Consider the following 13,592-nt stretch of genomic DNA (forward strand, 5'->3'; position numbering starts at 1 on the left):
CCCTGGCGGGAAACTGTTATGAGGACTTTCCATCCTTACTCTTCCTCCTCACACATCCAAATGCCCGACGCTGCTCTTCAACCGCAGCTACACCAAAATTCAAGTACTTCATCTCCACCTCCAACATCACCCGTACAATCTACTTTGGATTTACTTGTAAACCCTACCTCTTCTCCTCCTCGTATACTTGCCAATAAAATTGGTGAACAGTTTCAGCACTCAAACCATATTCAATCCTCACAATCATCAAACAACAATGGCATCCTTAATTCACACCCTCCAGTAACTTCCGCTCCTCCTTCTATTCTCTCTAACCCCGATCCGAACGCGTCTCTTCAATCTCTACTTGCCGCGAACCGAAAAGATTCTGCAGCTCCCGATTCATTACACCAATGGGGTATTCCCCCTGTCCAAGTTCCTCCTCCACCACAACACTCATCCCCTCATCTCGCCACCTCCGTAGGCCAGGTGAGTAGAAAGTGCATCAATATCGTGTAGCACTCAATGTGTCCGTCCAAAGTCTTCAAACGGCAAGAGTGGTAAGCGCAAACTCGACGAGACAGAGCCTGACGATCCACACCCGAAAATGCGTCGCCCTATTCGCGAACATGTGGCGCAGCACCAGCATCCTTTACTTCAAATGACAACAGTCATGTGCTTGCATGCAGCTGTGGCCCAGAAATCATATGGTAGCGAGAAACGCTTCCTTTGCCCTCCCCCTGTCGTGCATATTCAAGGTCCTGTATGGCAAATGCGCTCCCAACAACTCGCCATGTCAGTTGTCTCCGAACAGGGTGAACGATCGTTGGACCAAAAGACTAATTTGGACAACAACATGACCGGAAGCTTCAAATTCTTGCACGTGACCGGAACCGCAAAGGCAAAGAGCTTCCAGCTGTCCCTCGACATAATAGAACCTCCCCCTTCTGCTTTGTCAGGCGAGAGCAGCGCTGATGGAACTCCGGGACGTGTTTGGGCCACCTTTGATTCAGCTCCTGTAACCATTATATCTAAACCCTCGAAGAAGACAGCCAAAACGCGTAACATCTCTTCGTGTATCCTCGCTGGAGGTCCTGTGTCTCTTTTCAACAGGATCAATTCACAGACTGTACGCACCAAGTATATGACCATCGACAACTCTCAGCTTTGTGCAAGTAATGTTACCTGGTCTGCGTTCAACGTGAACGTAGTGCGACGCCCCGATGACGCGCCGCCCACCAATGGTATGTGCTCACGTGACTGGAAAGTATTATACATGTTTACTCACGTTCACGTTGCCCAACCTAGCCGGTCCGCAACCTGTAACATATGGCTGTGAGGTCGTGTTATCGGACACATTGTCCAATATCGCCACGTCACCCCTCATCATTCGCAAAGTAGACAAGGGTCGCGTATCTGCTGAGGATGGGGGACCTGTCAGTCAGATGCAGAAAATTGCTCTCCAAAGAGTGAACCAGGATGGTTCGAGACATTATTTGTCTGCTGCCGGTCCTATCCCTGGCGCTCCGAACTCTACCCCATCCGTCCCAGGAGCGCCGGCCCAAGGTGGAACACACCCCCTGATCTTCCAATCGCCACGCATACGAGATGAGATGAAAGATGGCGTGCGAACTTTGACCGATGAAGTAGATGACTATTTATGCTGGACAATTGTGGGCATTTGTGGGTACTTTTCATTAGCCATTAGATTCCGCTCACAACGCTCCACCATAGCCAAGTTCCAGTATACATTCTTTGATGCGTTTGGTCAACATAGTAATTCGATACCCGAGATGCCCATCACACCCTTCCCAACATTATTCACGGCGCCAGTTTACCGACCGACGAACAATATACTCGAAATGACCGTGTCGCACTTCTTCTATGAAGACCCAAAGACACGAACTCAGATGCCACTGACCGTGTATTTAGGTGGTCTTGGTCCTCTCAGAGCTCGTTTCTATCAGGCTGCCCCCCCTGGACCGTTGACTAACATTGCCGCCTTCGGTGCTGCCATGTCGGGTTCATCTAATGAGGTAGTGGTGGGTGGAGGTGAAGACGTTGCGGGTTCCCCCGCCGACGCTGCATCACGATATCTCACTCAGCCTCCCTTGCACACCATCGTGACCGTGGAGCTGCCTTCATTGCCCGAGATTATCAAGGCGCTCGAGGAGGATGTAATGACTCCGAGCGTGATGACCTCAGATGGTCTCATCCATCGGCAATCATCGCAACATAATGAACACGGAGCGCCGCTTGACGGGCCTAACGGAAATGGTTCACAGTCACACCCTCCACCTTCCATTGCTGGTCGGAATCTTCCCTTGTTGTTCATTCGCGCCTCGGACGGTATCGGCTATCACTCTGGACGAACAATCAGCTGTGAAAACGTCTTTCAGGCTATGGAGCTAGGGTCGATGGCACCTGGCAGTGTTTTAGCACCACCAGGAGGATCAGCGGACGCTAACTGGCTCGCTGCGGCGCAAGCTGCGGCTGCGGCTGATGGAGGTTTGCACGGTTGGACGTTAAGAGTAATGTAACATGGATTCAGATATGCTGTCGTCGATTCTCATTGCTTGTTGCTCTTCGTTTGCTCTGTCTTATCTTTCAGATCATTGCTGTCGTCAAGCCCTAAATTCTAGTACTCCTCCGCAGTTCCAGCCGTACCTACCCTTCTTTCTGCTGATTCATTTTCTTGAGTGGATTTCTGTAAGCCAGGCATGCTGGCAGGTTTATTATCGTATTGTCAATTCATGATGGGTCCATATTTGTTAGTTTAATCACAATACTTGCTAGCACTTGTCCGATATAGCCCAAGCTCGAACGTTCGTGTCAAATTATGCTGGGCGGCGGCCCATCATGGGTACGGCCGACACGATGCTGTGAAGGTGCCAATTAATGGAACAGGCCTTGAGCTTGATGGATAATCGATGGGGATCGGTGCATGTAGATAAATACACTGCCCCTTAAAACCTGACTTTGTTCGGACGAAGAGTTATCTAACCACCCACTAGTGGAACATTCCTCCTTAACCGCGCCATCCATCAGGTAAGTCGACCGAACCCGAGCAAAAACCATATCGTATGATCCGCACTGCTTTTTTCCTCTCTATTGCCACTAGAAGACTTATATCTTCAACAAGTGCTGATATTATTCTTTCTTCCCCAGTCCAACGCACGGTCTCAAATTCACATAATCGATTCCTATCCAGAACCAACAAGATGTTCACCTACGATGGTATCCGATCGCAGCTCGAGTGGAATTCCACCTTGAGCGTCTCCAATGCCCCCCAGCCAACCGCTGACACCAAGTTCCTTCGCAAGGTCAGTTGTACTTCCATCGGTGTTCCTTTGATCTGATCACAACCCTGCAGACCTCGATTATTGCAACCATCGGTGCGCGATCTGTGCGATCGTCGATATCTAGCATGATTTTAATTATTTCTAGGTCCGAACACGAACACCGTTGAGAAGCTTGCTGCGCTGAGACGTGCTGGTGTCAACGTTGGTCAGTGATGATCGCGCATTCTGTTTCTACGATGACTGAATCACCTTTCTTCTCAAGTTCGCATGAACTTTTCTCATGGTTCATACGATTACCATCAGAGCGTCATCGACAACACGCGAAAGATGGTTGCGGGTAATTATGAATCGTCTGAGCATACAATCGTGTTAGACTGATGCACGAACCTACCAGAGGATCCCAGTGGACGACCTGTCGCGATTGCTTTGGACACAGTGAGGCTCGTGTGCTCGTCTTACAAACCTGCACTGATATTTGACTGGTAACAGAAAGGCCCTGAAATCCGCACGGGTTTGATGAGAGATGGAAAGGATGTATGCGTCTGATCTTTCCCGCTGACGCCACTGATTGACACTACGTTTCACCTTTCTTCTTCAGGTGCCAATCAAGGCTGGGCATGAATTCATCATATCAACAGATGACAAGTACAGCGAGATTTGCGACGACAAGGTCCTATGGCTTGACTACGTGCGCAGCCGATACTCGTTTGTGCGTTTCACACTAATGTATATTTTTGCAGAAAAACTTGCCCAAGGTCACTGCTCCTGGCAAGCTCATCTACATTGATGATGGTAAGTTTATCTCTCAAGTTCTTTGAATTAGTCATTCATTCAATAACTGCCTAGGTGTCCTCTCACTGCTCGTCTTGGCTATTGAGGGCGCCAATGTTCGTGTACGCGTCGTAAACAACGGCACCCTCTCTTCTCGCAAGGGTGTAAACCTTCCAAAGACCGATGTCGACCTTCCTGCTCTCTCGGACAAGGACAAAAAGGACCTGTTGTTTGGTGTCAAGAACGGTGTCGATATGGTCTTCGCGTCATTCATCCGCCGCGGTCAGGATGTCAAAGACATCCGTCAAGTTTTGGGCCCGGATGGTGCGAACATCAAAATTATCGTCAAGATCGAAAACGAGCAGGGCGTTGAAAACTTTGATGAAATCTTACGAGAGACTGATGGTGTTATGGTTGCTCGTGGTGACCTCGGTATCGAGATCCCCGCTAGCCAAGTCTTCTTGGCACAAAAGATGATGATTGCTAAGTGCAACATTGCTGGGAAGCCAGTCATTGTGGCAACTCAGATGCTCGAGGTACGTAGATCGCTCGCCGTGCGATAGGGCGTTCGCTGAATATATGCTATCTTATAGTCAATGACGGTATGTGTTAATTGACATGTTACCCCATGAGCATTGCTCAGGTCATGCACAGTACAACCCCAGGCCCACTCGCGCCGAAATTAGTGATGTCGCCAATGCGGTTCTTGACGGTTCCGATTGCGTCATGTTGTCCGGAGAGACTGCAAAGGGAAGTTATCCTGTAGAGTCCGGTGTGTGTTCTTCGTGTGACGGTTATGAGGAGACTGACGTTATGTGAAGTTCTCATGATGGCTGAGACATGTTTGCTGGCCGAGGCAGCAATTTGTTACCCACCCTTGTATGACGAGCTGCGAGGCATCCAGCCTCGTCCCACTGAGACTGTGGAGACTGTGGCGATTGCTGCAGTCGCTGCCGCCTCGGAGCAAAACGCCAGTGCTATTATTGTACTGTCGACGAGCGGAAACACTGCTCGTTTGATCTCCAAATACCGCCCCAGAGTGCCCATCATCACGGGTAAGTATCGTTTGACTGCTGTGGACATCTCGAACTCAACCACCTTTTCAAGTCACTCGGAACGAGCAGACAGCGCGCCAAATCCATCTCCACCGTGGATGTTATCCATTCTGGTACCCCGAGCCCCGTGGAATTCATGAGAGTCAGTGGCAGAAAGATGTAAGCACCCGCTGTCTGATGGGACCTGAGTGGAGACTGATAATTTTTATCTAGGTCGACAACCGTATTCGGTTCGGTTTGAAGAACGCGCTTGCGTTGAACATCATTAAGACGGGAACAACTGTGATCGCTGTGCAGGGCTGGAAGGGAGGTCTTGGGCACACCAACACCATGCGGATCTTGTCTGTGCCTACTGACCCGGCTGATCTTGAGATGCAGTCCTTGGCAGCAAACTAGATAATTCAATGGGGTTGATCAGAGAGGGCATTCCGTGGAGACCTTAGACTTTGTTGTAACTTTACTGTAGCGTGCATTATGGCATATAAGAATGTACATCTGGCATCTGACAGAGGGTAGCGGCGTTTGGACGTTTGTGTGAGTAACCGACTGCTCGCGATGACTCTATTCATGTCTCTACCAGCTGCGCATCTTCGTGGTAGATTCCCATGAGGAGTGACCATACGTACATCCCCGGGGGGGCCACTACTGATACCGGTAAAATATCTTCCTTGCAGGTTAATTGTACGCGGTGACCTGATGTCCACTTTCTTTACTCCACTACACACTAAGTATTGACGTACGCGCGCTCTGACGCCTGAGGTTCTTACCTTCCTTCATTTCTTCCCCCACAAAACTATTGCCTGACGCCTGACGCGATGGCCTCTCGATATTTCAGTGCATTTCAGCGTGGTGTTCCTCGCGACCGACCCTACTATGATCCTCATCTCCCCTCTTATTCCTCCGCCGTTCGCGAAAAATTGCATCTCCAATCCAGTGGCAGGCAATGGCTCATGCCTATGTCAGGTTCAACGCGCAGAATACGTCTTCACTCCTTGAGCCCCGTGTCCCGTTCCAGATTTGCCCGAGTCGGTCGACGGAGAGGTTTCGTCTGTCGATGTCTTGCTTTTCTCACAGTAGTCTTTGCCATTGCAGTGATCATCCTCATGTTGTTGGGTACTGAAGAGTCCCACTGGACACCCCCGTTCAGGGATTCTACCCTCGTGTTTGGCAGAGAGAATTTGCAACGCATTTGGAAGTGGGAGATCGAGAGCGGACATTACCCCAGCAATGGGAAGAGTAAGCGACAACGTGCTTCGAACATGCCAGATGGGGCTGACTTATCTTAAGTACCCGAGCAGATTGGCTTCACCTCTGCCATATTAAATCCTGCCTTGCCACCAGCAAAGGCGCACACACTCATTTCACCATTTACGCCTCCGCCAGGGCCAGTGACCACGATCGCAAGGGGAGTTGGTCCCCGTAGGGCATATCTTGAAAATCAGAAGCAGTCTGTTGGCGCTGCATACCCACCTAGACCGATACCCGGAAGCATTGCAGATTTAGATATCATTCTAGAGCAGTGTAATTTTTCAGAGGGCAAGGTGTGTCATTCGCAGAGATCTCACGCACCTGTTTACGTTGTTGCGTAGTACGTCCGGGATTGCTTGGAATTTCTACGCGTTTCTGCTGGTTTGGATAATGGTCGAAGACTCCGACGAGGCTCAGTGGATGCATGGAAATACGCTTTTATGGAAGAGGATCGACCGGAGGAAGAACATCCTCCCCGTTCCACGCAGGCTGCACCTATAGTGCCTGCAGGACCATACCCCACTGGACGCCAAAATTCCAATGCAGGACTGATGAAGAAGAGGAATGTTCAATGGGAGCGTCCACTCGAGCTCCCGCCCCCTGAGCAGCCAAGCGTGGGTTCAAACCATTCGAATCCTTGTGATCCTGAAAATCTCCGCCTGTTCCACATGTTTTGGGCAGGTCCATTCAACGAGAAACCATATGTCGCACTGTTATCCTTTCTTTTCACCCAGAATCTTGGTCTCCATCTCGAATCGGGTCAAGAGATTGACGCTTGTCGTCCACAAATCTGGTTGTGGATTAATCCTGGTCCTGCAGCGGCCGTTCCAAATCCCTCCGCGCTCACAGATATGTACGACGCGCTGAAGACGAACCCATGGGCGGCACCCTTCCTTCACCCGCGTTTCAAGAATGTTATCAAATTCAAACTGTGGAACACAACAGAACAACTTGATAATAACCTAGAGCTGAGAGACGAGTGGAGGAAAATGGAAACTCTCTTCAATTCTGGGGGCGTAACTGTGAGCGTGCCTGCTGACCAACCTGCAGGAAGCTCTAGTGCTACCTCAACTAAGACCGGTGATATGGTTCATCGCCTTGGTTCGAAATCGGAAGCGACTTATGACAGGCTTTCCGTGATTTTGTCCGACATGGCACGTTTCATTGTCACTCATCGTTATGGAGGAATCTACCTAGATGCTGATACCATCTTCTTGAGGGACTGGGAGGAGCTTTGGGGATGGAAAGGTGCTTTTGCCTACCGATGGTCCTACCACGAAGACTACAACACTGCTGTGCTCCATCTCAACAAGGGTTCCGCCCTTGGCTCTTTCCTCTTCCGCACCGCATTGAAGAACGGCTTTGATTTTCATCCGGTCGCTGTCTCTAAGTACCTCAAAGAAGCGCACCTGGAGAACCTTTTATTGCGCGTTCCTGACGCGCTTTTCGACCCAGCGTGGCTAAACACGGAAGGTTATCAAGTGGAACGGCCACCGTACCCCTTTTTAGCAGGGTATGTTCCTGAAGATGGTTCTGACTGCGTTTCGCTGATGATCCACGCAGCTTCGCAGATTTCTTTGATACTCCAGAAGCTCAGAGCGCTGCGCCGCAGGTCTCCGGATTTGAAGGGTTCTTCAGGGGGGCCTTCTCGTATCACTTTCATAACTTCTGGTGAGGAGATGTTTGTTTCATATTTAACCCTTGTTAATATCTTTGCAAAAGGTGGAAACCATTCGATCCTGCCAGGAATTGGCCGGACTTGGGGCCCAAATTTTCAGGTGGTGAAAGGGCAGCGCGCGCTGCTGCCAACCCTCATGCAGACCCTGATGATTGGGACGACAAAATATCCGATGACAAGCGTGACTTGGACTGGGCGACCGTGTTGAAACGGACGTTTGAGGGCTACATCCGAGGAGAAAGACCAAATATGTATGGTGAATGGTTGCGCTGGTGACGTCGGAGTGGGAGACATTTTCGATGTGGATATTTTGGACAGATTGATCTTATTCGTGATTTAAAAGACACTGACTTTGCAACGTGTACTTTGATAATTCGATCTAACTTGTAGTGAGCACTCGCACCGGTGCTGCGGTGATTATTTTTGTGACCGCGTTGTCGGCGATGAGCTGCGGATTAAGGCGTAGGTCATAGCCTAAACGACAAGCAAATGATGAATTTGCTATGCCCGTTAACTGCCGTTTGATAAATTCCCACGGATCGCTACGCTTCTCTGCTTTAGCATCAATATTCTTAAAAGTGCTTGTTCGGCGCCGTCGAGCACGAGCGTCGTGAATTCGCCGTTTACTGGTCGAATGGCCTCTTCTAATTATTTCACTCCCCCACGCGGGAATGGCTTTCCAGACAAGAGTCGTTTAACAAATGCTCTTCCAACTTATTCTTCCGCCGTTCACGAGAAAATGCATCGACATTCCCGCTCAATGTCCTGGACAGTACCAGTATCAGTCCCAATCCCCGGCGTACGCTCGCGTCGCCTTCGTTTATTTATGCCAAATCCAAGTCGTGTTCACCAAATCAGTGTCTCGCGTTTCGGACGACGACGAGGGCCCATACTGCTCTGCGTAGTCTTGATGGCTTCCATTATCACAGTATGTTCATTTGCGCGTCGGTTTGGCACAGAGGAAAAACAGTGGACTACCAACTTTGGAGAGTCTTCCACGTTGGTGTTTGGGCGAGACGATTTGCAGCGAATCTGGAAATGGGAAATAGATAGTGGGCATTATCCCAGTAATGCAAAGAGTGCGCTTCATTCCTTTTGCTCTCACACCGTGCTGACCAGGAATTTTCTCAGTACCCGAGCAGATCGGACTCAGCGCTCCCCCGCTCAACCCTGCTCTTCCTCCACGAAAAGTTCCAACGATTCCTTCACGATTCAGGCCTCCTCCAGGCCCCGTGGCTACAACCACGCGCGGAGATGGTCCACGACGCGTCTACCTTGATGTACAAAGCCAGCCACCCAATCTCGCATATCCACCTCGCCCTGTGCCGGGTAGTGTCGCTGACCTCGACACCATTATGGATCATTGCGACTTCTCACAAGGCAAAGTACGCTTTCTTCTTCTCTTGTTGTTCCCCCGCTAATGTTTTCAAAGTATGTACGCGACTGCCTCGAAGTTTTGCGTATAGGGGCGGGCCTCGACAACGGCAAGAGACTCAGGCGGGGCGAAATGGATGAATGGAAATATATCTACAAGGAACAAGAAAAGGAAAACTTCACAGATCCTTTCACAGATCCCATCCCAATCCCTATAGCCAATCCTATTGCTCCACCCCGTCCGCTAGTTTCAGGTGGAGAGACGGATCCTAATGCAGGTTTAAGAAAGAAGGTAGGGGCAGACTGGGAGTCTCAATTACCTCTCCGTGCCCCTTTACAGCATACGCCTTATTCAAGTCTCCCGGCACCTTGCGACCCTGAAAACCCACGTCTCTTCCATATGTTCTGGACTGGCCCATTCACCGACAAGCCATATCTCGCGTTGCTCTCCTTCCTCTTCACGCAGAATGTCGGTCTTCATTTGAAGGATGGCGATACTCTTAATGTATGTCGCCCGGAATTTTGGATGTGGATCAATCCTGGTCCTGCAGCGTCTGTCCCCAACCCTTCCGCTTTGAGCGACATGTATGAAGGGCTCAAGACCAATCCCTGGGCAGCCCCTTTCCTACACCACCGCTTCAAGGACGTTATCAAATTCAAACTGTGGAATACGACAGACCAACTTGATGGTATCCCAGAACTCAAGGACGAGTGGCGCGAGTTGAAAGAGACTCTCTTCAACTCAGGAGGACACATTGTTAGTGTGCCCGCCGAGAAGCAGCAGTCGAAAAGTGCCGAGGTCTCCACTACTACTATAGAGGATTCGACCAACAGTACTGAAACTGACGCTTCTACAAAGACTTCGTCCACTGGTGACAACAAGCCGGATGAAGATGATATGCTCAACCGTACTGGTTCGAAATCTTCGTCTTCATATGATCGCCTCTCAGTTATCCTCTCTGATATGGCGCGATTCGTCCTTTGTCATCGGTTCGGTGGTATCTACCTTGACGCAGACACCATCTTCTTGCGGGATTGGGAAGAACTTTGGGGTTGGAAGGGCGCGTTTGCCTATAGATGGTCACGGCTGGAGAAGTACAATACCGCCGTTCTGCGCATGAACAAGAACTCTGCTCTTGGGTCATTCTTGTTCCGCACTGCTCTGAAGAACGGCCTCGATTTCCATCCCATGACGGTATCTCGTTATACCAAGGACGCATACTTGGAGGGCCTCTTGCTACGGCTACCTGACGCGTTGTTTGACTCTGCATGGCTCAACACCGAGTACTATCAACGCGAAAGACCGCCTCAGCCATACTTCCAAGAGTACGTATGCGGTTTCGTAATATCATGTCGTAGCTCACTCACATGTGTCATAGGTTCTCGGACTTCTTTGACACCCCTGCACAAGCGAGTGCCGCTCCTCAGGCACTAGGGTTTGAAGGTTTCTTCCAAGGTGCTTTCTCTTACCACTTCCACAACTTCTGGTGAGTAGACTATCCTTCGGTGGTGACATAACGTGCTCAATCGTAACTTAGGTGGAAGCCATTCGATTCATCTCGCAACTGGCCTGACCTAGGCCCCAAGTTTGCAGCTGGCGAGAGAGCTGCCCGTGCAGCGGCAGAGCCCGATGTCGACCCAGAGGATGCCACTGACCGGGTTGCTGACGATAAACGCGATCTTGATTGGGCTACTGTCCTCAAGAGAACGTTCGAGTCTTACATTCGTGGAGAGAGGCCAAACATGTACGGCGAATGGCTACAATGGTGACCTTGAATCGCCTCCGTCCTCGCGGCGTTCCGTCGACCATGGTCCCTCAATCTTATAATCATATCAAACGCGTTATTTGAAACGACCTCATATCATAAATGCACAGATTGCAAGCTGCAACCTTTGTTATTTGATTTAGACCCTGACATCAATACGACAAGTTGTTTGGATACCTAGCTTCTGATTCCCGATCCTTTCACTGTCCATACCTTTACCACTCTTCACCTCGGACATGTCAAGCAGTTTGCTTTTACTGCCCTTCTGGTTCAGGCCATAGTGCCCTGCTAGGACCAATCTTAGTCTACTTTAATAACATAACCTGTGCTGCCTCAAGGACAAGAATGCGTAAAATCTAATTACTCAATACATATTGTGCGATCAGGACTTTTAGCCATCTACTTCGAGAACTTCGCTTGAGCGGTATTAACAGTAGCTTTCAGTGAAGCAATGACGTCCTCTGGTTTTGGCGCATTGAAAATGGCAGTTCCTGCCACGATGACGTTGCTTCCTGCGGACCAGCCAGTCAGACGATCATCCAAGGAATTTTGTGGCAGCACTAACCTGCATCGGCACAAACATCGATTGTCTTGGGTCCAACACCGCCATCGACCTCGATGTCCTTTTCTGGGAAGCGTGCGCGCAGTTCCGCAACCTTTGGAACACAGCGCTCGAGGAATTTTTGGCCTCCGCGTCCTGTGCCATGTGAGTTGACCAATCAAAAATTTGGTATTATGACACACCAGGGTAAACGGTCATAACCAAAAGCATGTCCGCTGCTGCGCCTATTTCATCTGTGATTGCTGTGGACAGCGTGTCCGGAGAAATAGCCACCCCTGCTTTCATGTTCCGCGCGTGTATGGCGTTGATAAGCGAAACAGCATCGGCTGCGCGAGATCCATCAGAACGAGAAGATCGAGGACGTAGGTTACTCACACGTTGCTTCGATATGGAAACAATAGAGCGAACCACCTGCGTCTGCGATATCGTTCACCCACTGAGGGAGATGCCAATATCAGACGTCGATCGAGTTCGATAAGATGTATGCTTACTTTCTCGGGCTCTGCAACCATCATATGGCAGTCCATGAATATGTCGGGGACGCCTTTATAGACACAAGACAGGACTGGTGCACCTGCGATGCACGTGAGAACTACTCGCAGGCAAACGAGCGCGATAGTGCACTAACCCATTGAGATATTGGGCACGAAGTGACTGGATGGGGCGGGTTGACATCGGATAAGAGTATTAAATCTCATTTCTTACCCGTCCATGACGTCTAAACAAAGTGGAACGGTGATTAGGACGGTCTCGCTGAAACATCACGCATCAGTAGACTTACCCATATGCAGCCATTCCGCTCCGCCTTTAATCATCCTCTTGCATTCAGCACTGAGCTGCCCGAAGTCAGAAGCCAGGACTGAAGGAGATATGATGGCGCGGGGCATTCTTTTATGTCGGTGGTGGTGTTGTAGGTGGTTGGAAAGGTGAGTAGTCGACGCGTGAAAGTCCCCACACACACCACTTGGAAGTTGCTTTGGTGGAATTCGATCTACAGCACCTTCCTTTTTTGGCGACAACCACCCAGCCCGCAAATATTACGACAGCGTATGTACGGTTGTTCGAAGCGAGGGTTCTACTATTAACGCCTAGCAGCTACGGCTCAGTTTGCATTGTGCAACGCGTTGGAACGTCGGGCGGTCATTTACCCTCTTCCCAGTTTTTGTGACCGCAAAATGTTTATTGAAGCTGCTCCATAATATTTTCTAATTTCACGGTACTTGTCAAACCCCAGTGGGGTCTACAACTTACAAGGGACAGGAGGGCCCGAGGCGGTGATAAACAGCTCTTTACGCGGTGAGAATGAAGAGATATAGTGCCGCAGTGAAGACGTTTAGAGGACTGAAATTGGGCGGTCAAGAGTGAAAGCCTCTGGCATAAATAGGTGGGCCACCCAGTGGAACTAATTTAAAGTGCTTGCACATCTCCTGCAGTGGTTGTTAAGTCGACCTAGTCATTGTCACCTATGCCTTCAATCCCGACACTTTTCGTGCCTTTCAATCAGTAATCCGGCTCAGTGCGGTCCCATGTCTTTGGTGCCACCTTGTACTAACCATCAATTTTGTTGCGTCTTGCCTTTACTTTTCTATTGTCCACAATCCTTAGGGCCTTGGTCCACCTTCCGCAAGTATAAACATGATAGATAGCATGGTCGAAAGTCCACAGCCCACGCTGTCGACGGCAGTGGGTGCCTCATCAAGATCCCATGACGACTGTGCGACCTCCAGCTTATAGTACTCCGCCGATGGACGAATGACTTACAGGGACACTGGACAAATATTGGGACTGATGCACTATGAGCTTTCAATATCAGCATCAAGTTTGCGGTAAAGTATCGGCTCTACCGAGATCATTCGG

General features: G+C 49.9%; 5 protein-coding genes across 5 annotated transcripts; 4 read left to right on the top strand and 1 right to left on the bottom strand.

The window, feature by feature from the left end:
• Positions 1-60: 60 nt before the first annotated feature.
• On the top strand, positions 61-2,519 carry DEU56DRAFT_725506 (uncharacterized protein; the record flags this gene model as incomplete). The annotated part of the gene is made up of 4 exons (XM_041347869.1): positions 61-468; positions 521-1,223; positions 1,288-1,662; positions 1,714-2,519. The coding sequence occupies 4 exons, from the start codon at positions 61-63 to the stop codon at positions 2,517-2,519; spliced, it is 2,292 nt and encodes a 763-aa protein (XP_041214428.1).
• A 681-nt stretch (positions 2,520-3,200) lies between these two features.
• DEU56DRAFT_947972 (pyruvate kinase) lies at positions 3,201-5,825 on the top strand (the record flags this gene model as incomplete). The annotated part of the gene is made up of 13 exons (XM_041359074.1): positions 3,201-3,302; positions 3,353-3,374; positions 3,427-3,486; positions 3,544-3,618; positions 3,676-3,716; positions 3,771-3,815; positions 3,880-3,969; positions 4,022-4,073; positions 4,128-4,606; positions 4,686-4,824; positions 4,874-5,107; positions 5,160-5,266; positions 5,321-5,825. 13 exons carry the CDS (start codon positions 3,201-3,203, stop codon positions 5,501-5,503), a joined length of 1,629 nt encoding a protein of 542 aa, XP_041214429.1. The 3' UTR covers positions 5,504-5,825.
• On the top strand, positions 5,629-8,500 carry DEU56DRAFT_770068 (uncharacterized protein). Its single transcript, XM_041351382.1, has 5 exons — positions 5,629-6,343; positions 6,395-6,648; positions 6,697-7,868; positions 7,919-8,026; positions 8,078-8,500. The coding sequence occupies exons 1-5, from the start codon at positions 5,923-5,925 to the stop codon at positions 8,307-8,309; spliced, it is 2,187 nt and encodes a 728-aa protein (XP_041214430.1). The 5' UTR covers positions 5,629-5,922; the 3' UTR covers positions 8,310-8,500.
• An 81-nt stretch (positions 8,501-8,581) lies between these two features.
• Positions 8,582-11,437, top strand: DEU56DRAFT_877880 (uncharacterized protein). Its single transcript, XM_041356037.1, has 5 exons — positions 8,582-9,112; positions 9,165-9,418; positions 9,466-10,733; positions 10,787-10,894; positions 10,946-11,437. Exons 1-5 carry the CDS (start codon positions 8,668-8,670, stop codon positions 11,175-11,177), a joined length of 2,307 nt encoding a protein of 768 aa, XP_041214431.1. The 5' UTR covers positions 8,582-8,667; the 3' UTR covers positions 11,178-11,437.
• Positions 11,438-12,731, bottom strand: DEU56DRAFT_770073 (ribulose-5-phosphate 3-epimerase). The gene is made up of 8 exons (XM_041351383.1): positions 12,517-12,731; positions 12,441-12,453; positions 12,364-12,389; positions 12,227-12,309; positions 12,111-12,171; positions 11,918-12,061; positions 11,739-11,870; positions 11,438-11,685 (listed from the first exon to the last, which is right to left on the bottom strand). Exons 1-8 carry the CDS (start codon positions 12,620-12,622, stop codon positions 11,573-11,575), a joined length of 678 nt encoding a protein of 225 aa, XP_041214432.1. The 5' UTR covers positions 12,623-12,731; the 3' UTR covers positions 11,438-11,572.
• Positions 12,732-13,592: the final 861 nt, after the last annotated feature.

The sequence above is a fragment of the Suillus clintonianus genome (genome assembly GCF_016758775.1).
Source record: "Suillus clintonianus strain FC179 chromosome Unknown DEU56scaffold_4, whole genome shotgun sequence".
NCBI classification, from domain to species: domain Eukaryota; kingdom Fungi; phylum Basidiomycota; class Agaricomycetes; order Boletales; family Suillaceae; genus Suillus; species Suillus clintonianus.